The 25,811-nt window shown below is 44.9% G+C and overlaps 5 protein-coding genes across 16 annotated transcripts in view; 2 read left to right on the plus strand and 3 right to left on the minus strand.

Moving 5' to 3' along the window:
• LOC310760712 (uncharacterized protein) overlaps window positions 1-25,811 on the plus strand; it is a gene marked incomplete at its 3' end in the record, with an annotated part of 296,144 nt that overhangs the window by 204,847 nt on the left and 65,486 nt on the right. The gene's annotated exons all lie outside the window — the stretch shown is intronic.
• LOC310760737 (uncharacterized protein) overlaps window positions 1-25,811 on the minus strand; it is a 305,377-nt gene that overhangs the window by 51,083 nt on the left and 228,483 nt on the right. The gene's annotated exons all lie outside the window — the stretch shown is intronic.
• LOC310761844 (uncharacterized protein) lies at window positions 2,106-24,447 on the plus strand. Its single transcript, XM_083612041.1, has 2 exons — window positions 2,106-3,275; window positions 21,982-24,447. The coding sequence occupies exons 1-2, from the start codon at window positions 2,253-2,255 to the stop codon at window positions 22,939-22,941; spliced, it is 1,983 nt and encodes a 660-aa protein (XP_083468167.1). The 5' UTR covers window positions 2,106-2,252; the 3' UTR covers window positions 22,942-24,447.
• Window positions 5,109-25,811, minus strand: part of LOC310760902 (olfactory receptor 51G2-like) — a 61,863-nt gene continuing 41,160 nt past the window's right edge. Inside the window, exons 3-4 of one of the 2 annotated variants that reach the window (XM_083610126.1) lie at window positions 5,858-7,124; window positions 5,109-5,364 (exon numbers count right to left, since the gene is read on the minus strand). In XM_083610126.1, the coding sequence (XP_083466252.1) occupies window positions 6,050-6,985 (936 nt within the window). In that variant the 5' untranslated portion in view covers window positions 6,986-7,124 and the 3' untranslated portion in view covers window positions 5,109-5,364; window positions 5,858-6,049. Of the gene's footprint in view, window positions 5,365-5,857; window positions 8,200-25,811 lie in introns of those variants that run through there. The other variant, XM_083610125.1, reaches the window with a different exon arrangement.
• LOC310760853 (olfactory receptor 51G2-like) lies at window positions 10,619-12,406 on the minus strand. Its single transcript, XM_083610063.1, has one exon. The coding sequence runs from the start codon at window positions 11,967-11,969 to the stop codon at window positions 10,962-10,964; it is 1,008 nt and encodes a 335-aa protein (XP_083466189.1). The 5' UTR covers window positions 11,970-12,406; the 3' UTR covers window positions 10,619-10,961.

Consider the following 25,811-nt stretch of genomic DNA (forward strand, 5'->3'; position numbering starts at 1 on the left):
GGGTCCAACCATGGAGCTTTACTTTTAGGTAAATGTGTGCATAAGATTGTGTGGGCTTACTCAAGAGTAAGTCTAACTGAGTTCACTTTCTCCATGCAGCTGATGAGATCTTCCTCCTCATTCAAAGCTGTTCTTCAGAGGGTGTCAAGGGAGCAGTTTATTAGGAAAATATCCAATTGACTAATAAAAATTCTTAACATAACTATAAAATGTCCAGCCAAATGGGTGAGGTATTTATTAGTATTGTTATTATTATTCATATCCAACATTTAACATTCAAAGTTCCTGACACTGGTTACTTTATATAAATACCAGTACTTTAAATTTTAAAAATGATTAGCTGAAGCAACCTTGATGTTACCCCTGCATAAACATTTACATTATGGTCACACAGGTTCCCTCCCCCCATCTAAAAAAAAAATCCATGAAATTTAGTCACAGAAATATTTTAAACTCAGGTAAAATGAGGCATCTAGCATATTCTTTGTGAAATATAAGCATCGTATAGAACCTAATGGCCTTTTCTTCAAGATTTACTGAGGGATTTACATTTTGAACAAAACAATCGTGTTTTGGATGGATATGACAGCCAAGAATGCTAACGGGGCCAACCTTCAGATGCTGGCCTCAGCACACTCCCGGACTGAGGTTATCTCTGGTGGTCCTGGCATCATGACCTTGAAGGAAAAGGGGTTTGGGAATGTTTGGCTCAGTTTTCCTCACCGCTGGTGCCAGAGAAAGTGAGGTAGGAGGACTCTGAGTAGCCCAAGAGAAACCAGCTTGCCAGGAGGAGTCAAAATGAGACTCTTGTGCCAAAATCAGAGAGCAAGAGATTGGAGGGGTGCCATGCAAACGTTTCAGCAAACCCTGGGCCTGGTGCCCGATAGGCAGTCCTAGAAACTGTAGAAACTGTAGATAAGAGCTGAGAGAACAAAGAGTTACTGTAAATGCATCAGAATATTTGATCCCTTGGCATCAGAAGTTGAGGGAACTGAGACTTGTTATATTGGGAAGGGGGGAGTCTAGAGTGAGTCAGTAGAACCGTATAATGATAGCATTGGAAGGGATCCCTGAATGCCATATAGTCCAGTCATTTCTGCTCATTGCAGGAAATCCAGAGCTGGGATATCCCTAAGAGCTGGTTGCTCATTCACTGCTTGAAGAGCCTGCCAGAAAGGAAGGGAGCTCACCCCACCGTCGCTCTAGGTAATTTGGAGGGACCAGGAAAAGTCCTCTACAAGAAGTGAGGGCTGCTTATATTTTACTTTTCTGCCTCTATTTACTTTTCTTGCAGCATCTCCATCAATTTGACATCATTCACAAACAGAGGGCATCCTCCTGCTCCACAATTAGATAATTCCTCTAATTGTTTGTCTTTTGACATAATTGCATTGGTTTTCACATGGTGTTCCCAGCTGCTTTGGGCTTCCTTTTGGTAAGAAAATTGAATTCAGCTGAATCAGAGAAATGGATGGAGATAGTAGGGTTAGTAGGGAGACTCTGGAATAAAAAGCGTCAATTATTCACACTCATGTTTCTCCCATGGGTTCTAGGCACTTACTCGGAGTTCAGTTTTCTTGGAATGAAGGCCAGCAGAGACTGTGGTGTCTTTACGATACATGGTTGTGAGCCCACACCCCATAAGCATGGAGGAGCTCATTGCATTAATACCACAACAGATTTTGCTCTCCATTAGTCACAGGTTTGGATCCAGCACAGAGCAAGCTAGTCTCTGTGTCTCCAGCTTCTAGCCTACTTCCAGCAGTTCACAGACAATGCACTCCTATTGTTCTCTTCACCTGGCAGCTTTGAGGTGAGGCTCACCCATTAGCCTGGATTGCATCACCTTTTAGTTGTAGCTCCTGCAACCGAGCTCATTCTTTTGAGATGCTGACACTTAAATGGCCAGCTAAGACCATTATCTTACAAATAAATCTGTCTGCTCAGTTCAGCAAACTCCTCTTGTCAGATTCTAACCTCACTGGGTACAGGACCCCCAAGAACTGGAAGGGACTTGTGACATCATCCAGACTGACTCCTCTTCAAACTTACAATACTATCTGGGGTCTTTCTTTTTTTTCTTTCCCAAAATTTTTATTGATTTTCACAAAATTATAGACACACTAACAACTAAACAAACAAACAAAAATCAAACCTTATTAAAACTAATCTTATTAATTTAACTTAACATATTTAACTAAATAATCATTGAATTTCGACCATTCTTCCTGGTACTCCTCCTCCTTCTGGCCATGTATCTGGGATCTTTCTTTGCAGGCTCAAAGACATACCATGGCTGGTGCTCAGTGAAGCCTTTCCCAGGAGCTCAGCATACAATGTTGGCTTCCAACTGGACCCTGCTCCACCCTTCCACCTTCATCCTGGTGGGAATTCCAGGCCTACAGGATGTTCAGATCTGGATCTCCATCCCCTTCTGCTGTCTCTACATCCTCACCCTCCTTGGGAATTGTCTCCTCCTGGTAGTCGTCAAGAGAGAGCCAAGCCTCCATGAGCCCATGTACTTATTCCTCTGCATGCTGGCAGGTGCTGACCTTGTGGTCACCACCACAATTGTGCCCAAAATCTTGAGCATTTTCTGGTTTGGCCGTGGAAGCATCCATATAAATGGCTGCCTGGCCCAAATCTTCTTGCTCCACTCCTTCTCAACCATGGAATCAGGGTTCATCTTAGCCATGGCCTTTGACCGCTACATGGCCATTTGCAAGCCCTTGAGACATGCGGCAGTCCTAACCAATGATGTGGTTGCCAAGATGGGACTGGCCATTGTGCTACGGGGGGCCATCCTCCTGAGCCCTCACCCTTTCCTCCTGAAATGGCTCCCGTATTGCAGAGGCAACGTCATCTTGCACACGTACTGTGAGTTCATGGCCCTGATGAAACTGACCTGTGTGGACACGGGGGCAGAGAGGGCCTACAGTCTCCTGGTTGCTTTTCTGACTGGGGGGCTGGACTTGGTGTTGATCATCGTGTCTTACATCCTCATTTTCCAGGCTGTCTTCCAGCTCCCTTCCAAGGAAGCACGGGCCAAATCTCTTGGCACCTGCGGCTCTCACGCCTGTGTCATCCTGGTCTTCTACACTCCAGCGTTTTTCTCCTTCTTAACCCACCGGTTTGGTCACGTGGCTGCCCATGTCCACATTCTGGTAGCAAATATATACCTGCTCCTTCCACCCATGATGAACCCCATTATTTATGGAGTAAGGACCAAGAGAATCCAGCAGGGTCTCTTCAAGATCTTCTGTGTCAAAACCAGATAAAAGGCCAGGAACTTGGAGCATCTCTTTGAGTTCAGCTGCATCCGGTTGCGGGAAACCACAGACAGAAGAGAGGGCTCTTCATTCTCTGCTTCCTGGTTTCCCCCAGGCATCTGGCTGGACACTGTGAGAACAGGCTGAGAACTGGATTGGCCATTGGCCTAATCCAGGAGTCTCTTCTTAGATTCTCATCCACCTATGCTCAACTTGTATAGAGGTGTAAATAAAGCAGCATACCACACAACACCAGTCAGCCTCCAATGTTTCCAAAAGAACAGGAGTGCAATGGCTTATCCACACTCAGTTTTTGGCCCTCTCTTTCCAGGCAGAGCTTTAACTCTCCGTGTCCGAACATGTTTTCTCCGCCCTGCAAAAGCCTACTCTTTAAAGTTGAATTCTAGATTTTGGAGTGCCCCCTCCCCCCCAAAAAATTAAAGGCAGTTTTGGTACCAACTCTTAGGTCATTTCAGCACCACGTAAAGGCATATTTGCTTTTCCTGGGATTTTTGTAGATTGAGAGTGGAATGGGAATAGACAGCCTTGTGATGGTAATAATGGTTTAGTTGCTCATTATTTTTAACTGACTTTGTAATTTATGCTGCTTATATGAGTGTGCGTATTTCAGTTTGTGCATATTTCAGAGTCAGAGGGAGGGAGGAACTTCCTGCTGGTGTTCAAAATGCTGCGGAAGCCGGAAGGAGGATTAGACTAGCCAGCTGCCCTCCTTGCGGAGAGCTGTGCATTTGTGCTCACAACATGATGCTGTAATAAAAAGACTATAAATCTATCAACTGCTTGTTAATTCTTATCTGTGAAGATACTGAAGGGAGGGGAGGACTCTCCACACCTGACACAAGGAGGCAAATGTCCGGTGGCAGCAGCTGAGCATAAGAACATAAGAAGAGCTTGTGCTGGGTCAGGCCAGTGGCGCATCTTCTCCAGCCTCCTGTTCTTACAGTGGCCAACCAGGCGCCCCTTATGGGTAACCTGTAAGCAGGATTCAAGCATAAGAGCAACTCTCCCCTCCTGTTGTTTCCAGCAACTGGGATTCAGAAGCATTTAACTGTGGAGGCAGAGCTTAGTGATCGGGGCTAATAGCCATTGATAGCCCTCTCTTCTAGGAATGTGTCTAATTCTCTTTTAAAGCCATCTAGGTTGGTGGCCATTCCTGCCTCCTGTGGGAGGGAGTGCCATAGTTTGTGCACTGCACAGTTTTTCTCCCTCTCTTCTAACACCTAGCAATCGTGGAGTTCCAGTGAAGCTAAATGTTGGAAGATTCAGGACAGATAATGAATCTTTCGCTTCATTGGATCTCCACGATTGCTAGGTGTTAGAAGAGAGGGAGAAAAGCTTTAATCTGTGCCATGCATAATTTTATAAACTAAGATTATGTTGTCTCTTGCTCACTTTTTCTCTAAACTCAAAAGCTGCAACCTTTCCTCAAAGGAAAGTGCACCTGGGCTCAATATTGCACCCCAGTGGATACGCTTGAAGAAATAGGAAGGGCCACAAAACACAAGATCATATCTGAAACAATTTTCATTGTTTACTGAGCCAAAGCATGTAATGCAAATGCAATGATAAAGTGGATATAGCCAACAAAGAACAAGGTAAAGAGCCAATACATGGATGGTGAATAAAATGATTGGCATCCGTCTGTCCCAGGAGACAATGGAGGAGTGTGCCTTTGAAGGTGAAGTCAAACTGTTGGAAGATTGCAGCACCTGCTGTGGCTGCAGAGACTGATTCAGGAGGGACATGTTGTGTTGCAGGTGGGGCAGATGAAGGTGTCTGGTTGTGCTGCTGCAGATGCACCAAACTTAACAAGGAATTGGGTAGAAATTTATTTTTTATTTATTAAATTTGTACACCACCCTTCATCCAAAGATCACAGGGCGCTTTACATTAAAATACAAAATGAGAACACAAAATATAATAATAAAACCAAACCAAACCTATAACCCTACTCCCGATAAATAAATGGGTATTTTAGATTCTAAAGCCTTGGGACAGGGACTGCCTTATTAGTGGTCTTTGTAAGACACTCTGGGAGGTCTTTTTAAATCTTAGACACCTGCATTTCAGACACCTGCTGCTCTCTCCATCTACCCAGTGTTACGAAAAAGGAGCAATGCTGCTGAGTGCTCCAGATGGCTGGAAAGCCAAACAGGATGTTGATGTTTTGGGACTGTACCGTGGGAACAAGGAACAGTCTATTCTGTGCACTGAGCACCGGATGTTAGCTCAGAGTGTCACATGACCCTGTACCAGAAGTACATGGGTGGAGTTATTCTCTCTCTGCTGTGGCTGCTGAGGAGTGCAGACATGTTCTTTTCTGCACTGCTGGAAAGACCGAAATAAAGGCATGTAAAGACATTTCTGTCTGTCTCTTTCCCCTCCCTGGGGATGGCAGGGAGTGAGGGAGGAGGGATGGTTGTGTTCTTCTCACGTTCGTGAGGAGGATCGGCCGATAGAGACCTCGCCTTGTCTTGCCGGGAGTCGCTGACGGGGAGGTCAAGGAATCAAAGCCGGGCACCTGGAGAGTGCCAAATTCCTCTGACTGATATGGCTTTGAAGATTACGACACCCAGGACATGGATCACGACCTCACCAGGAAAATAAGATAAGCCTTGCTGGGCCACAGCTGTCCTCATCTGACCCAGAGTTCCCAACCATCACCACTGAAACTGTTGCAGAGTGGCTCCCCACCACCACCCCTTTCCCAGCAAATTTCAGAAAAGCAGAACAGGTTCTAAGAATGAGGAGCTGGTCCTTCACTTGGAGAATATCTGGATTATCCTGGCCCGAATCTGCTTTGTTTTCACACTGTACACAACTGGGTTCATTAGGGGTGGCACCAGCAGGTAAACATACCCCATGAAAATGCGGATAAGGAGAGGAGAATCCTTCCCAAACCTGTGAATCACAGACAAGCCAATCATGGGCATGTAGAAGAGCAAGACGGCGCAGATGTGGGAGACGCAAGTGTTGAGGGCCTTGAGGCGCTCCTCCCGCGAGGCGATGCTCAGGACCGTCTTGAGGATCATGATGTAAGACAGCAGGATCAGGAGCGAGTCCACGCCCACCGTGGAGACGATGACGAACATCCCGTAGATGCTGTTGACCGTGATGTCTGAGCAGGCCAGCTTCATCACCTCTTGGTGCAGGCAGAAAGAGTGGAAGAGGACATTGGCCCGGCAGTACTGATGCCTCCTGAGAAGGAAAGGCAGTGGGAAAATCAGGGCCACACCTCTGAACACGAAGGCCAGCCCCATCTTGCTTATCCTCGGCACAGTTAAGATGGAGGCATATCTCAGAGGGTTCCGGATGGCCACGAGGCGGTCAAAAGCCATGGCCAAGAGAACAGAGGATTCTATGAAGGACAGCGAGTGGATGAAGAACAGCTGAGTGAAACAGGCATCCAGGCTGACTCTTCTGGCGTTGAACCAAAAGATGCCCAGGATGGTAGGCATGGTGGAGAGGGATAAGCCTAGGTCTGTCATGGCCAGCATGGAGAGGAAAATGTACATGGGCTCATGGAGGCTTTGGTCTGTTTTGATAATGAACAGAATAATGGCATTTCCCATGATGGAAATGATGTACATGGAGCAGAATGGGATGGAAATCAAGATGTGGCTGGACTCCATGCCAGGGAACCCAGTAAGCCAGACCACTGGTGGCTTGGTCTTGGTGCTGTTTTGGAGATCCATGATGTGGTCTGGTGGGTCCCTCCAGGAGCATCAGCCTCTTGGGTGCAAGTAAGGAAAATGTATCCTACTACCAACCAACCTTGGTTAGGGCATGTTCCTTACAACTTTTTGTCCTTTCCTGTCTTCTGGAGATGGGACCCTTGAGAGGAAAAAGGCAGAAAAATGGTAGTAACACGATAGCACAGCTGCCTGAAAGCTGTGGGGGCTGGTAGGGCTTAGGGAAGTGGGTGTTGCCAGAGCCAACAACAGGCAGAGCCAACTCATTCTACCTTTGTCCCCATCTTCTTCATCCTCCCTGTTGAATTCTACAAGGGGCAACAGGGAGGCTAAGGCAGAGGAAGCCGACAGCCAGAGGAATCTCATGGACTGGTTGTATGAAAGAAGGCAGGGTGAGACTGAATGGCCATGTCAGAGATTCTTTAGCTGTGATTCCTGCATTGCAGGAGGTTGGGCTAGATGACCAACAAAACTGTGCTCTATTATTCTGTGGTTCAAATAATGAGACTACTGTGTGAGTTCCCTTTTGCAGGGCATATTTCGATTTTGTCGTGGGTTGAAAAGAGTACTGTCTACTTCCAAATGCCAGTACAAAATCCAATTCAACTGTCTAGAAGTGAGCTTATGTAAAAGCCAGAATTGGGCTCGTTGTAGAAGAAAGAGTTGTGCAAGTGACTTTTGAGGGGCGGCAAAGAGGAGGTGGGAGTTCCTCAGCACCCTAAGTGAATGCCCTCTAGAGATCTTATCTTTCCCCAAAGCTCTCTCCGGCACCCAGAAATGCCATCTCTCGCCCTCTCTCTTCTTGCTGCCTGCCTCCTTTCCTAAAGATGGAGGCTGGATAGTTGTGCCACCAAGTCCTCAAATAATTTATTTTATTCTATTTATTTCACAAATTTATCCATTTGTAAAACAAAACGAGCCAAAACCTCAAAGCCAAAACAGAACAGTAAAAGCAAGAGAGAGAAAATACGGCCCTACATTAAAACACACAGAAGGTAAAAATCAAAACAGATTAAAAAATACCTCAACTTTCTAATCATCTGGGTAGGCATTTAAAGTTGTGAGATGTTGTAACTGAATACGCAAGGTGGGCAGAAAGAATTCAAAATCCGGAAAAAGCCTTACGTTAGCAAGGGTGCCAACTCTACAGTTCTAGGATTGTAACACAGCCATTGTGATGGATAGCCATTGATATCCTAACTACCCTCTGTGGAATATATATATATATATATATATATATATATATATATATATATATATACACACACACACACACACACACACACACACACACATATACACAGCTTTCGTGTGCTTTTGTCTAATTCCCCTTTTAAAGCCATCCATGATGGGGGCCATCGCTGCCTCCTGTGGCATTGATTTTGCATTGTGTGAAGAAGAATGTAGTCTGTCCCGAATCTACAGCTGCTCTTGAGTGGCTCTATTGGCAATGCCATGGCTGTAGCTCAGCAGTAGGTGCAAAAGATCCCCAGCAGCAGCAGCTAGACCGGGGAAGAGACCTGTGCCTGAGACCACTGGCACCTGACTCTGTATAGGGCAGCCCCTTCTCTGCTTGGACCAGCTTCCCTCTCTCTGCAGATGGCTCCATCGCTTTCTTCTTTCAAGTACCTTTTCAAGACCCAGCTCCTCTACACACCTTTCTGGATCACCTTAGCCCTCCTCGCTTCACCTCACCTTCCTTTCTCCATCCCACTCTTTGCTTGTTCAACGCTGGCTTCTTCCCCCAACTACCTGCATCTGATGCAGACCAAAGTCTTTGTGCAGGAACCAGATCACTCTCTGGACTAGTGCTGTAGATATCAGTGTCAAATCATACCAGAAGGTAAAAAGCACCTGCTGGATCAGGCCAATGGGCCATCTGGCCCAGTGTCTCCTTTTCACAGTGGGCAACTAGATGCCACAAGGGGAAACCCACAAGCAGGATTCAAACCCAAGAGCACTGTCTCCCCACCTGTAGTTTCCAGAAGCATTACCATCTATGACTGTGCAGGCAGAGCAGAGCCATCCTGGCTAGTAACCCTCGGTCGTCCTCTCCTCCTCCATGAATTTGTTCAATCTTCTTTTAAAGCCATCCACATTGGTGGCCATCACTGCCTCCTGTGGGAGCGAGTTCCATGGTTTAACTATGTGCTGCAAGAATAAATTGTTTCTTGTATCTGTCCTGAATGTGGTACCATTATGGAGAAAATGGCTGGAAGGCATGGAAGAACCAATGGCTCATTTGCTGGTTTGCTGCCCAAACAGACCTCTTCCCACACAGAAGCATGCATTCATACCCTGAAAACTAGGTGGTCCAGCACACCCTAATCTATCTAGAAGATAGGTCCTGGGGGCTTCAGAACCCTAGAAATCATGAGTGAGAGAGTGATTCTGTTGCAGAACCTGTAGCCCACAGAGCAATCAAATGGCCTTTATGGTTCTTCCCAGGCTGACACCTCTGAGGCCTTTTGTCCCTGCGGGAAGGAGGAAGCTCTGCCAGCTTTGAGCCTCCCAGCAGGTACCTGCTTGTAATTGCCTCCCTCTGCTGACTCCGCTGGGAGATGGATCTGCACTTAGTGCCAGAGGCACCATTTAAAGTGATGCTTCCCAAAGTGGGTGGAGCTGCACCCTGGGTGGGGGGTGTCAAGAGGCAAGAGGGCACTGGAGGTGAGAACGCCTTTCAGACTTTGAAAAAAAAATCACTGATCAAGCTCATCAATTTTGTTGAATTAATTAAACTAATTAATTCATTAAACTAGCTAGTTTTAATTGGATTTTGAATAAGTGTGCAATAATGGTTACTGTTTTGAATTTTATTGTGCCACTACCTTCCTTGGTGGGTTGTGCAAACCCCTATTCTGAATAATGCTTTTTATAGCGTAGGGTAGGGGTAGGGGTAGGGGTAGGGGTAGGGGTAGGGTAGGGTAGGGGGTGCTATGTATGGAAGTGAGAGCTGGACCATAAAGAAGGCTGATCGTCGAAGAATTGATGCTTTTGAATTATGGTGCTGGAGGAGACTCTTGAGAGTCCCATGGACTGCAAGAAGATCAAACCTATCCATTCTTAAGGAAATCAGCCCTGAGTGCTCACTGGAAGGACAGATCGTGAAGCTGAGGCTCCAATACTTTGGGCACCTCATGAGAAGAGAAGACTCCCTGGAAAAGACCCTGATGTTGGGAAAGATGGAGGGCACAAGGAGAAGGGGACGACAGAGGACGAGATGGTTGGATAGTGTCTTCGAAGCTACAAACATGAGTCTGACTAAACTGCGGGAGGCAGTGGAAGACAGAAGTGCCTGGCGTGCTCTGGTCCATGGGGTCACGAAGAGTCGGACACGACTAAACGACTAAACAACAACAACAACAGGGGGTGCTGGGGATGAGTATGGGACCACACTGTGGTCAGCAGTCCAAAGTTTGGTTTAGAGGGTGGAACAGCAGAACAGAATTTTGCGGCACCTTCAAGACTAACCGACTTATCAGGGCAGAAACGTTTGTGGACTAAAGTCCAACGCATACAATGCATTTGAAGTGGACTCTGGTCAATGAAATATTTATCCCAGGTTAAATTTGTTGGACTTGCTATATGGAGCTATGCAGCTTTTTGTGATAGCAGCAATTCCACAAACAAACAGTAGAAAATTGGTTAAAAACTTTATTAGGACTGAAACAAGACCTTCCATTTCCTTACTGGACATGGATTGCTTCTGTGAAAAGAAAAGGCAAATTCTATGGCACAAATCTGCATTTTACATAGAGATTTCACCTGGCAGAAGATGGAACTTGCTCTCAAGGATGCTGTTTTGCTATTGTGTGTTGAAGTCATGGCCACATGGAATGTGCATTGTTTTAGGCTGGGAGCAGATACAAAAAGGGGAGTAAGTTGAGATGGGAGATTTCAACTTTTGGGAAGGGCAATGGGTCCCTCATGGAGCTGGCATCCCTTCTGATTCTGCAGCAGAGCAGGTGGACAAGGGTCTTCAGCCTTCCCAATGGACCCTTTGAGTCAAAAAGAGTTTTGCAGATATCCTTTGGCGCACCTCTTTCATTTTGACACAGTAGAGCACGGGGTTGAGCAAAGGTGGGGCCAGGAAGTGGATGTAGGACAACAGAATGTGGAGGAAGGGCGGAGTGTGGAGCTTGAGGCGGCTGATCAAGGACAATGCCAACATGGGGGTGTAGAACAGCAGGACCACTGAGATGTGGCAGGCACAAGTGTTGAGAGCTTTGTGGCGCTCATCCAGCGAGGTGATGGCCACAACAGTCTTCAAGATCCAGATGTAAGACAAGACGATGAGCAGTGGGTCCAGACCCATAGTGGAGAAGACCACTAAGAGCCCGTAGATGCCATCACTGCTGGACATGTGGCAGGCCTGCTTCATCACATCCGGGTGCAAGCAGTAGGAGTGAGAAAGGGCATTAATATGGTGGCAGTAAGTCAACCTCTTGAGAAGAAAGGGGATTGGCACATGCAAGGCCACACCCCGCAGGCCAATGGCCAAGCCAATGTGGACCAGCCTGGAGCTGGTCAAAATGGAGGTGTACCTCAAAGGGTAGCAGATGGCCACAAAGCGGTCAAAAGCCATGGCCAAGAGCACAGAGGACTCCATGATGGAGAACGTGTGGATGAAGAAGAGCTGGGAGAGGCAAGCGTCCAGACTGATCTCCCTTGATCCAAGGAGGAAGACCTGGAGCATTGTGGGCAGGAGGGCTGTGGCCAAGCCCAAGTCACAGGCAGCTAGCAGGCCAAGGAAGATGTACATGGGGGAATGGAGGGCTGTTTCCGTGATTATGACAAAGAGGACGGCCCCATTCCCAAGAACGGACAGCAGGTAGGCTGTGCCCACGGGGAAAGCCAGCCAATATGGGGTGGATTCCAGTCCAGGGAAACCCATCAGGAGAAAGAGAAGCCCAGGGAGGGCAGTATTATTAGGATGGTGAAGAATTGTGTGATTACTCATCATTGATGGAGGGTCTTGCAGCTCCATTCTCTAGAAAAGGATGCGAGAAACGAGAAGTGAAGCAATTGTGCGTTTGAATGATTATTCTTAAAGTCATCACACGAGTAATCACTTTTGCTTTTACATGGAGAATTTTAACCACAAAAGTACAATGTCTGTGCACAATATACCGTATGTCTTGCAAAAGCAGTAACACATGGCCAATGCAGCAGCATCGCCACCACCTCACTGCTCAAATCACATTTCCAAGGTTTCTCAGGAGTCAGTGAGCTGCGCTTTGTCTCAGCTGGGCAATGTTGGTTGCAACAAACGAAAATTTAATGTCAACAGGTGACTGAGTTTGAGGTGCCTCATCAAGACCACCCAGTGCAAAGCTGTGCAAAAGGATTGAAACTAAGACTGCAAATAAGAACATGAGAAGAGCCTGCAGGATCAGGCCAGTGGCTGACCAGATGTCTCAGTGGGAAACGGTAGGAGTGCAAATATCCAGAGTGTGGGGTCAGGTGGGATTACTATGAGGAATTATAAAATATGCATCAAGCCGTTGTGTCCACGATGAATGCATTGTGTTGACTGGGTTTGATACATTGACAATAATTTCTGATCAAATCCCACAACCCTCTGCATCTCTGGCCATTTCCTCTACTGTCCATTTCTCTTGCTTGACAAGTCACGTACACACGTAGACAGGCAGGCGTCCTGGGTCATCAGACAGTGGGCAGTTTCTTTGCTGTAGCTTTTCTGATATGTTAATCTTAGGATGTTAATCTTAGGGCCAGGAAACAGGTTTCACATAAAGGTGATAATGATCGCTGTCCTCCTGGCCACCCATCTTATCATGTGTATTGATTGTTTATGACCTCCAGGGTTGCTGAATGCACTCCTTTGTAGTTTTCATTCATTTACCCAAAAGTATGCATGCCTAACTAGTGTTTGTAGTTTAACTTTGTCCCCACGTGGGGTTTGTTGAAATGCTCAGAAGAAATCTAATTGGTTCTTACGAACACTCTGTAAAAAGTTCTTTGGTGAATAAAACGACCTGGGCCGAGGGGTAGAGGGAGAGAGATTATTATACGCACCCTTCCCAGAGTCTTGCTGCTTCAAGCCTCTGTGTGTATTCTTATTAATCAGAGTTTAATCCTTCCTTTACTTTGGGAACGCCTCAGGAAACGCACAAGCAGGACTCAGGCACAAGAGCAACTCCCGCCCAGCAAGTGGGATTCAGAAGCGTCTACTACCTTCAGTTGTGGATTATGCAAATATCTTTTTCATTCCAAAATTCTTATTGTTATTTTTTATCTGATTTATTAGTCACTCACGACAAAAAAATCATCTAAGTGACTAGGTCAATACATTGCATGCTCAAGAGGATGAAGTGCATGACAAAATTAAGCACTTAATGATAGGTAATATAATTATTAATACTTATATAACTAAACTCACATTTGCTGTCCTGTTTGGGGTTTTCTTGTTTCTACCTTATGTAAATCGATCATGAAGATGATGTGGACACTCATTCTCAATTATTTTGCACGGAATTAAATTTTGATCTTCACTAAACAGAGATGGTATTATAGCGTTGAGGATCTGATTTTGTACTTTCTTTAATAGTTGGTAGACCATAATCAATAGTTAATTGATTTATGTCATTGGTAACTAACATAAGGAATGTATAGCCAGTGTAATAACTGCACATTGGATTGAAGCATCAGTTGGGTTGTGACTCTCCCACGCAGTTGATGAAAGTAAAAAGGTTTGGAACATCATCCCTGTGCAGTTATTGGCAAGTGAGTCCCATTATACTCCATGGGACTGACTTTTTGGAGTGATTGTGTATTTGATGATATCTCTCCTTTAAATACTAATCCCAAAGTTTATGTTCTCAATTTTTCATTTCTTTCTTTCTTCTCAAGCCCCCTTTTTATGTTTTACTTGTGATGCCACGTACTCTTGGTAGCATTATACTTTGCTGCAATGGGTGTTGCTAAATTGCAAAATCTTAAAATAGTAATAATAAATCAGGTGGTTTCAATGTTTCTGCAATCCAAAAAGCTCTACTGGGATGCATGTCTTCTCCCTAGGATCCCTGATCATCACCATTATCTGTAAGCACCTAAGAGTGAGACTAAAATGCAAACGTTTCTCAAATGCCCCTGGCTGTGGTTTCTTGTGGCCACAACTGTTGTCATTTGCCTAGCCAAAACTAACCACACCATTTTCTTAACAGATCACTATCCAACCTTCTCTTAGCCAGAATAACTCCTGCTGCCTAATGCAGAACAAAACAATAACAGAGTAAACTCTGTCTAAAAATCAATACAAATTGTTAAGCGCCTGGTTAAGCACACTTTTTATTGTTGTTGCACAAATTCAAAAAGTGCCAAATTCAAGCTGGGTGGGTATTTAGAGTGCACACAGATTCTTCTTTTGCAGCTGCAGATTGAATCCGAACTGGGCCAGCAAGGAAGAATCTATGCAGCCACGCCTTGGACAGTGGCAGACTTTGGCCTCTCAGATTTCATTGGCAACCTGTGTAACACTAAAAAATTTCCCCGCTGTCCCTGCCTTTTGCACTCCATTCTGCAGCAGTGCCCAGTACAGCCGCAATGGCCACGCGAACCTAAGACAACCTCTGGCTTGGGTTCTTTTTGAAGATAAGCATCAGGGGTATGTGATGTAGACTGGGCTCTGTATTCCATCCTTTGCTTTGCATTTGAATCGCCTGACAAGCATTATACAGAAGGGAAGGGAAGCATTGTTTCAAAACTCTAAATAACTTCCCTTTGTCTCACACTGCACCTGCCTTGTTCTTCACTTTGGCTGCTTCTCAGTCTGCAGTTCCTTTTCATTTCATGCCCTACAGTGGGAAGAAGAACTGTTCTGCCTTCCGTTCCCTGGAATAATTCCAGTGCCTCATTCCTGGAAAAAAGAGGGGCAGGTGGGAAAGCTTTTTAACAGCTCACTCTTGCATTTTGTGCCCTCCCCATTGCTATTTATTCAGGGAACATTCACCCAGCGCAACGCTCAGCTGCATGACTGCGCCATGCCATGCCACACTCTCTCTTCTTGGGCAGCGACTGTTTGCTGCCATTTGCTCCTGCTGCTGTGCTGCACTTTCCCAAAATCCTAGAATTGTAGAGTTGGAAGGGACTCCAAGGGTCATCTAATCCAACCCCCTGCGATACAGGAATCTCCCCCCCCCAACATGGGGTTCAAACCCACAACCCTGAGAGTCTCATGCTCTACCGACTGAGCTATCCTAGGGATAGATAGGATGGTTATCATAACACCTCTCAGTCTCTTTTCCAGGCTAAACAAACCCAGCTTCCTCAAATGAAGGCTCTTACATTCTTTAAGGGAGGTTGCCAGCAATCCGGCTGTGCAGGAAGAGATTTGCTGGTGCAGCTCTGCCTGCTCCCTCTCCATAACAAGTGATGATGGCAAAAGGCTTCCCAGATGTAAAATAAATATATTTTATTGAACAAATAATACACTCCAGAGCTGTGCTGTGCCTGCACATGCCAGGCTGTGGGCTGGGTGGCAGGGAGGGAATTTGCACCTGCTTTCCCCACCCTGGAGCCCCAACGGAGCCGTAGTCCAAAACACCAAGCCGGCAGGAATGGGCAGGCTGGGGAAGGTTGTTATGTACAAACCCAAATGGCGCCGAGGAAAAGCAGCTGGTGCCACTTGTTCCTTCCCAGGGCAAGGCATGTAGAATCATAGAATGGATTCGTTTCTTATTTAGGCATTGCATAAAATTTAAGCACTACCGAACCGGGACCAATGAAACTATAACCTGATCAATAAAACTAACAATAACCTAAAAACAGAATAAAGCACACATCAACATTCTACATTTCTGGACAGGCTTGTCTAAAGAAAAATGCTTTCGGTAGGCACCAAAAAGAGTACATTGAAGTCACCTACCTCTGACAAGGCCTCCCACCTGTCAGCAATTCTGTGCTAACTGCAGCTTCCAGATATTTAGAAACAGAGGTAGAGAAGGGAAGCGGCTTGATTGCTCTGAACCTCTCCGTTCATCCTGCTGCTATTTTGTTGGGCAAGATTAAGACCAGCAGCACCCGAAGCATCCTCACCAGGAAATAAGTTCCCCTGGATTCCTTGGGAACTTCTCCATCCTAAGGGAGCATGTTCAGAATGGGGCAAGATACCTCCTCATCAGGGATCCTTCCCCCTGAGAAGCAAGCCAGCCTCCTCTGTGTTTTCAGGTCAGATTATCAGAGGGAAACACAAGGACAGTCTCACATTAGCCAATGAAACAGCTGCGGGAGCTTGCAGGAAAAGATGCACGGAAGTGGAATAACTAACCGGATTAATTCTGTGAGGTGCTGAGGGTTCCAGGGAACTTGCAGGTCACTTGCATCTGCAGTGCAGACACCAGGGCCTGGAGTTGCCCTCAGGACTTCGAAAGCCAGGGCCCCAAATCCTCCTCATTGTTTTCGGGTGACACATTTTTTACGGCTCCCTCGTGCAGGCGGAAGAAACCCAACCCTAATCTCAATGGCTCCCTTTGAGCAAAGTCCCTGTCACTCCAATTATATCAGACGCTCCTTTGTGCTAACCAGTTGGGTCCACCCACCTGGCACCTTCCTTCTGGTGCTTCCAGCCCTCCTATGAATGAAGGTGACAAACACTGCCAGATCAGAATAAGAAGCACAACCAGAGTCCTGGGAAATGTGGGGGGAGGCTTCATTCCTTTTACAGCCCCTAGAGTTTTAGAGCTTGATCACCCATTGCTAATCATGATGCAAACTGACAACAAAGGAGCGAAACCTGCTTCCCTTAATTTTGAACAAGTAAAGAACATTCAGAGCATGGCAGTTTTGCAAAATGCATTCATCTGGGGTTCAGGGAACATGGATCTGTTCATTCCAGGTGATGCCTACAATAAAAATCCTGCAAATCTTTTGATTCTGTAATGCGAGGCTCAAGCAAAACATCTCCAGCAGAATATTGTTATGAGTTTGTGGGGGGCTAGATTCCCCCAAATTCCTGGGTGCCAGGACCTCCCCGTGATTCCTGGATTTAGTAGTAGTAGTAGTAACTAATTATACCCCACCAATCAAGGGTTGTTGTTGTTGTTTAGTCATTTAGTGGTGTCCGACTCTTCGTGACTCCATGGACCAGAGCACGCCAGACACTCCTGTCTTCCACTGCCTCCCACAGTTTGGTCAGACTCATTAGCTTCGAGATCACTGTCCCACCATCTCGTTCTCTGTCATCCCCTTCTCCTTGTGCCCTCCATCTTTCCCAACATCAGGGTCTTTCCCAGGGAGTCTTCTCTTCTCATGAGGTGGCCAAAGTATTGGAGCCTCAGCTTCACGATCTGTCCTTCCAGTGAGCACTCAGGGCTAATTTCCTTAAGAATGGATGCGTTTGATCTTCTTGGAGCCCATGGGACTCTCAAGAGTCTCCTCCAACACCATAATTCAAAAGCATCAATTCTTCGGCGATCAGCCTTCTTTATGGTCCAGCTCTCACTTCCATACATCACTTCTGGGAAAAGCATAGCTTTAACTATACAGACCTTTGTTGGCAAGGTGATCTCTCTGCTTTTTAAGATGCTCTCTAGGTTTGTCATTGCTTTTCTCCCAACAAGCAGGTGTCTTTTAATTTCATGACTGCTGTTGATTAAACTTTGCCAAACACAGAAACCCCCTTGATTTAGTTATGTTAACAAGGCAAACCAGCTCTGCGAGCTAGCTGGATGGGCCATTAGCAGGGGACAAAGGCCAGTGGTGGCCCATCAAGAAAACTATTGGTGGGCAAGACTGCCTAGAAAGGGAGTGTGGCACCCCTTCTATGCTGGGTGCCAGTGGGCAGAGGCAAAGGCCAGGTTTGGGGTTTCACCTTTGGATGATGTAGCCTGGGGGAAGGTCTTTGGAGTCAGTTAGTAGCAAGGTAGCTCAGTAGAGAAGGAGAAGGAGGGGCAGAACTTCAAGTGAGCTGGGAATGACAAGCTGAAACCAAAAGACACAGAGCGTGGCTTTTTGCTGTCCTTTGAATCCAGTGCTGCCCTTATGGGGAAACCAGACCCTCATAGGATGGCTCTGCAATCTCTCCATCTAGGTGCAGGTTGCATATATGTGTAAATAAAAACATGTATCATAAAGACACCACATTCTCCACTGTGCCTCACTGTCCCAAAAGGGAAAACAAACCCTAGTAGGTGGGCATCCAACGTCTGGAATCTCACTCTTGTGGAGATGGGGCGGCGTGCAACAATATTATGAATTTGAGAGTCTCCCCCTCCACTCCCAGCCAGGGCTTCCCTCTGAATCTTCTCCACCCCCTCAAACTTACCTTTTCCATTCACTGTCTAAGACTGTCTCTGACTACTACCCTAGTGCAATGTCCCCACAGACAGGAAAGATTAAGAAGAGGGAGGCTTCATAGACAGGAAAGGCACCTGTAGCTCAGTGATAAGAGCACCCAGTTTGCATGCAGAAGATTCAATCCCTGATTGCTGGTTGGGAATGTCCCTTGCCTGAAACGTGGGAGACTGGCTGCCAGTCACTGTAGAAAACATTGAGCTCGATGGTCTGAGTCAGTAGAAGGCTTCTTCCTGTGTTCCATTTCTCCTTTCGCTGTGGTTCCTTTGTAGGTGAACCTCTTCTTCTCCCAGTCTAGCCATATACATTTCACTGTTTAGAAACAACGGCAGGAGGAGCAGCTGCAACCTGAGATCCCAGGGCCCTGCATCCGGGGGGGGGGGGAGAATGGCATGGTGGTGGGAGAAGAAGCCCCTTTTATTCACCCAGACTAGGCTGAGCCAGCCTCTTTGTTTCCTGCCATCTGTCACTTCCAGTGACATCCAGTAGCCCGGCTGGGAGATGAGGAGGGCTCCAGCCTGACACCAAGAAAACATTAACCATTTGGAGCTCGGCTGCCTTGCAATCAATAGGGGTCCAAGTTCCTTTGGTGACTCATCTGGTCCACAAACAACCTGACCTAGAGCATCCACCCAACAGTGGGTGGGAGAACACTCAAATATTGCAGATTCATTGATGGATGGGACCACAAACAGGTTGCAGAATCACAGAGTTGGAAGGGACCTCAAAGGGCATCTAGTCCAATCCCCTGCAATTCAGGAATATCAATATATGGACTAAGGGTGGAACCAGTGATGAGAAACACTATAGACCCGTAAGGACCCTCAAGGCGGTGCTGGACTACAACTCCCATCATCTGTGACCATTAGCCATGCTGGCTATTGGGGCTGCTGCACTCAGGTCCAGCTTGCAAGCTTCCCTAGGCATCTGGATAGCCTCTGCAAGAAAAGGATGTGGGGTTAGATGGGCTTGGCCTGATCCAACAGCATGTCATCTTATGTTCTATTCTTACACTATTGGGACTTGAGTTCAACAACATTTGGAGAGCATCCATGTCACAGATTTTTTTAAAGAGTTAAGTAGAATAAGTTTCAATCAGGAACTTTAAGAGAATGCCTTTATTTATTAGGAAAGACTAAGTTTCACTATAGTGTGTGGGGGCTTTTGATTTACACAGAGCTCTTTGTCTTACTGACTGCTAAGAGAGAGAGAGAGAAAATATGGGAAACCTAGTGGTAAGTCTCATTCTAAGACTGAGAATGGAAAAAATAATTGCAGACAAATTAAGCTGAACTCTGCCTTGGGAAGAAAATCACAAGCTGCAGAGTGGTGTCCTGAGGGACTGAGAAACAGTGGAGGTTCTCTCTTTGGAAATACTTTTTTTAAAAAATCCAGTTGGTATCAAACCTCAGTTATAGATCTGAATGCCCACCAGAATGTTCTTCAGGTCCAAATGGCTCTGCTGTTCATTCCTCAAGGCCACTCCTTGGCACGACGCCAGCCACAAGCTAGACTTGCACCCGCTCTGGGGATTCTCCTTAAGGAATTCCCCAGATCCAATAAAACCTCACTACTTCAAAAGCTGCCTAGAACAAGGCTTGCATGACGGCAGTGACAGACCGCTGCAGAACAATAGGAAGGAGATTCACACATTGCCAGAGCCCCAGAGTGATCGGAAGGATAGCTGGAATATTCCTTACAGGACTGAGAGACTCTGTACGATACATGGCAAATTCCCCAACATGCCTGTGGGCTCTCTCGGTTTGAAGGCTGACTACTCTTCTGCTTGTAAAGGTTAGCAAAGAGCACAGTGGTGATGTCTGGAGAAACTTTTCTACTTACACCCCAAAAGTCAAGGAGGGAGTTAAGGAGGGAGTAGGGTAGGGGGAATACCAGAGTTTGTTAAGCCAAACACCTGCTGGAAGATTCAGGACAGATAAAAGAAAGGACTTTTTTCATGCAGCACAGAGCCAAACTGTGGAACTCGCTCCCACAAGAGGGAGCCACCAACTTGGATGGATGGATATATATATATATATATATATATATATATATATATATATATATATAAAAATATAATTTTTATTGATTTTAACATATAAATTATAAAATGTACCACAAAACTTATCACTTATACAATCTTTTTAAACTTCCTTCAGCACCTCTGATGATCCACCGTTTTAACCACTACTTATGCATTTCTTAACTTTATATTGCCTTTACATCTCTTAACAAATCATCCTTCCCCTTATCCATTTTGCAATACTTCCAATAATACTCCTCACAAAACTTATTGCAACCTACAAACGTCGTCTGATCTTCACAAATACTTTTCAGATAGCCCGTAAATTTACTCCAGTCTTCCGTGAATTTCTGGTCCCGCCGGTTTCGAATCCTTCCTGTTAGTTTATCTAGTTCTGCATAGTTCATTAACTTCATCCTCCATTCTTCAACCGTCGGTAATTCTTCTTGCTTCCATTTTTGGGCCAATAAACCAACTTGGATGGCTTTAAAGGAGGATTAGATAAAACCATGGAGGAGAAGAGGGCTATTGATGGGTACTAGCCAGGATGGCTCTGCTCTGCCTCAAAGTCGGAGGTAGCAGTGATTCCAAATAGCAGTTGCTGGAAACCTCAAGAGGGTGGAGAGCTCTCGTGTTCAAATTCTGCTTGGGAGTTTCCCACTAGGGCATCTGGTTGGCAGCTGAGAGAACAGGATGCTGGACTAGATGGACCACTGGCCGGATCCAGCAAGCTCTCCTTATGTTCTTTGGCTCAATGTTACATTAGATGTGAGTGACACAGGAGATCCATCTCTTGCAGGTTGTAAAACTGTTATTAGCAGTTGTAAAAGGCCTGATTCAGATCAAGACTGCGATGCTGGGGGAAATCTAGCACCAGATGGGCCCTGAAGAGTCAAGATTATGACAATCAATGAATTTCATGATGTTTTTTGCTCATGCATCCCTGCTCACTATGGGGGCAAGGATGCTGGGCTGGAACCTCCTTTGGTCTGATTCAGTAGGGCTCTTCTCTTTTTAGAATCAATGAATAATTGAAACAGAGAACTGTAGAGTTGGGAGTAACCCCAAGGTCATCTAGTTCAACTCCCTACAAGGCAGAGATGACAGTTAAAGAATCCATGGCAAGTGGCCATCCAATCTCTGCTTAAAAGCATCCAAGGGAGGAGAGTCCATAACCTTCTGGGGGAGTCCATTCCACTGTTGAACAGCTCTTACTATAAGAAATTTCTTCCTAATTTTTAGTTGGAATCTTCTTTCTTGTAATTTGGATCCATTGATTCCGATCCTACTTTCTGAAGCAGCAGAAAACAAGTTTGCTCCATTTTCCACATGACAGCCTTTGAGATATTTAAGATGGCTACACCACAGAATCTAAGAATTGTAGAGTTGTAAGGGATGACTAGGGTTATCTAGTCCAACCCCCTGCAATACAGGAATATGCAGGTGGCCCATAAGGGGATTAAACCCACAGCTTTGGCATTATCAGCACCACACTCTAAACAACTAACCTAACTCAGTTCTCAGTGTCTTTAATGCCATTATGCTCTTCATGGATCAATGGTCTGCTGCTAGATTATGTACTGCAATGGATTTATAATTGCTGCTTTTTTTCTAACATAAAATAAAATCTCCAGTCTGTAACTAGATCCCTTCCTGATCCCAGATAATGACCACTCTGAGCAACAGCAGTGACTTCAGTCCGCCAACCTTCATGCTGATGGGATTCCCTGAGCTGGAGATGTATCACCACTGGATCTCCGTCCCATTCTGCACTATCTACCTCATGGCCCTTTTCGGCAACAGCACCATCCTCTTTGTCATCAAGACCAACCCAAGCCTTCACCAGCCCATGTATGTTCTCCTTTCCATGTTGGCCATCACCGACTTGGGCTTGTCCATCTCCACCTTACCGACGGTGCTGGGGCTCTTCTGGTTCAATGTGAGCGAGATTGACTTTAACGCCTGTGCCACACAACTCTTCTTTATTCACACCTTCTCTTTCATGGAGTCCTCAGTGCTGTTGGCCATGGCCTTTGACCGCTACATTGCTATCTGCAACCCACTGAGATACAGCAGCATCTTGACAAATTCAGCGTTGGTCAAGATTGGCCTGGCCATTGCCGCAAGGAGTTCAGGCATTGTGCTGCCAACACCATGGCTACTCAGGATGTACAAGTACCCCAGGGGCACCCTGCTGCTCTCCCACTCCTTTTGCTTACACCAGGATGTGCTGAAGCTCTCTTGCTCTGACTCAAGAGTAAGCAGTGTCTATGGTTTGTGTGTTGTCCTTTGCACTTTGGTGATAGACTCTCTGCTCATCCTGTTGTCGTATATGAAGATCATTAAGACCATCACAGTCATTGCCTCCAGGGAGGAGCGGCTCAAGGCATTCGACACATGTGTCTCCCACATCTGTGTTGTCTTGATCTTCTTCATTCCCGTGATTGGGGTGTCAATGATACACCGATTTGGGAGGCACATTTCCCCCGTTGCTCATATCCTCATGGCCAATGTCTACCTCCTCATCCCACCAGTCCTCAATCCCATTGTGTACAGCGTGAAAACTCAGCCCATTCAGAAGGGCATCCTGATGGCATTTGGTAAGAAAAGGACCATCCACTAGGAATGGCTTTGGATACTCCAGGTTTCCACTGAGAATTCTTCAACTATGTTGCTTTATGGTTCATTTACTTGTTCATTGTTTTGGTTCTGAATTTCTACCCCACTTTCTGGCTCCTGTCCCTACAGTGCTATACAGCCCAAAATACAAACAACAGTTTAAAAATACATGCACTGGATGTTTTGGGAAGGAAATAGAAATGTTTTACTTTGCTGCTGGATTAGATATTAAAAGCTTTGTAAATTCTGAAGCATGGAAAAATCCTGCTTTGGGAGGTGCTCATGTGGGAGGGGAATGAATTTTGGGGGGAAATTAAAGGTTACACTACGTGCTTTCTCATCAAGTTTTATTTTACTGCTTTAACAACATAAAATACATAGTTCATAATTTAGTATATAAAATTGTACTTATTTATGAAATTGACAGAGCAATCCTGCCCAACTTACTCTGTAAGTTGTAAGTGCCTTTGAGGATTTTTCTACAATCAGGCAGTGTATAAATTTTATGAAAGAAATACATTTCCATATGAAAATAATGAGGCATTCCATTGGTTTTCAAAAGTCACAATAGTAGATTAAAAGTGAAATTTGAGGGAAAGCCTCACTGATTTGCTGTTGTTGTAAAGAATTTAATGGGATTTACTTCTGAGTAGACATGGCTAGGATTGCAGTTATAGTGCACATCAACTGCCTGTGGCAATAAATTGAAACAAGAAAAGGCACCTGTATACATCAATGAATATGTAAATATCTATTGCAAAACATTTTTGAATGCATTTATAAAAAATATTTACATACTGCTATTCATAAAAAATATCAGATCAGTTTACAATAATTCTACATAAAACCATACAATAATAACCATATAAAAATATTAAAATCAGAAATCAGTATTCTTAATTGCCTTCACAAGTCTGATGGAACAGAAATGTTTTCAGCAGACTTTGGAAGTTAAAATATAATCAGTATTAGCAGAGTATTGCACAATACTGGTTGATGACACCAAAAGCTCAGTTTCTCATGGTCAACTGAGCCTTGCCAACTCAGGGATCAACGAACAGCTCTCCTGCAGATGATGGCGGAAGGACAGTGGAACAGCATCTGCCTTGCCTGAGGAAGGTCCCAGGTTCAAGCCCCAGATACGACTGAGAGAGGCTCCTGCCTCACACTCTGGACAGTCACAGCCAGTCAATGTAGACAAGACAATGGTAGGTGGATCAGTGGTCTGAGTCAGCATAAGGCTGACTCCCTATGCTTTGCTATGCCTATGAACTCAGTGACTTAGCTGGGATACAAGTGTTCAGGTGATCTCTAAGGTGCACTGGACTTAAGTGGTTCAGTGCTTTGACGAGGACCTTGAACCTGGCTCAGTAGCAGACATGGGCAGCCAATGCAGTTGTTTTAACAATGGTGTCAGATATTCACAACCATCCGCAGTCTGGTTGCTGCATTCCGCACCAGCTGGAGTTCCAAAACAACATACTCATCAACTACCCTAGAAAAACCAGGACATTTTTTTTATAAGATATTTATTAGCATTTTCCATTTTTTACAAACAATAAAAAAGAAAAAATTAAAAAGAAAAAATAATGAAGAAAAAAAACACATATACTGTTCAAAGCTTATTTTTCAATCACATCTTTCACTGACTTCCTCATACCTCCCCTTCTTGTATTCCAGTTCAAATTGTTTATCCAGCAAATCCTTATCTCCCAACATTACAATTAAACCCCTTATTTTCTAACCATCCTCTTATATTGTTATATCTTAAACTCTTGATTATATACCAAGAAAAAAAGGGACCATTTTTTCATAATCTTATTACCATTACAGCTAGAAACCAATTAATTTCAATCCTGCATCATTCAACATTCATTAATATTGCAATATTTTTGTAGATAGTCCTTGAACTTCTTCCATTCTTCTTCTGCCGACTCTTCTCCCTGGTTACGGATTCTGCCAGTCATTTCTGCCAGTCCCATAAAGTCAATCAACTTCATTTGCCATTCTTCCAGAGTGGGTAGATCTTGCGTCTTCCAATACTTTGCGATGAGTATTCTTGCTGCTGTTGTGGCATACATAAAGAAAGTTCTATCCTTTTTCGACACCAATTGGCCGACCATGCCCAAGAGAAAGGCCTCTGGTTTTTTCAGGAAGGTATATTTAAATACCTTTTTCAATTCATTATAAATCATTTCCCAGAAAGTCTTAATCCTAGGGCACGTCCACCAAAGGTGAAAAAATGTACCTTCATTTTCTTTACATTTCCAACATTTATTGTCGGGCAAGTGATATATTTTTGCAAGCTTGACTGGGGTCATGTACCACCTGTATATCATTTTCATAATATTTTCTCTTAAGGCATTACATGCCGTAAATTTCATACCTGTGGTCCACAACTGTTCCCAGTCAGCAAACATAATGTTATGTCCAACATCTTGTGCCCATTTAATCATAGCAGATTTCACCGTTTCATCCTGAGTATTCCATTTCAACAGCAAGTTATACATCTTTGACATAATCTTAGTTTTGGGTTCTAACAGTTCTAATTTTGATTTTTCCACCTGGAAGCCAATTTTCTTGTCCAAATTAAACGCCTCCATTATCTGAAAATAATGTAACCAGTCTCGCACTTTATTTTTTAACTTCTCAAAACTCTGAAGTTTCCATCTATCTCCTTCTTGTTCCAAAATCTCCCAATATTTCGGCCATTTGGCCTCCATATTGAGCTTTTTCTGAGCTTTCGCTTCCATTGGTGACAACCACCTTGGGGTTTTATTTTTCAATAGGTCTTTGTATCTTATCCAAACATTAAACAATGCTCTCCTGACAATATGATTTTTAAATGCTTTATGTGCTTTAACCTTGTCATAC

The sequence above is a fragment of the Podarcis filfolensis genome, assembly GCF_964270895.1.
Source record: "Podarcis filfolensis genome assembly, chromosome: 4".
NCBI classification, from domain to species: Eukaryota; Metazoa; Chordata; class Lepidosauria; order Squamata; family Lacertidae; genus Podarcis; species Podarcis filfolensis.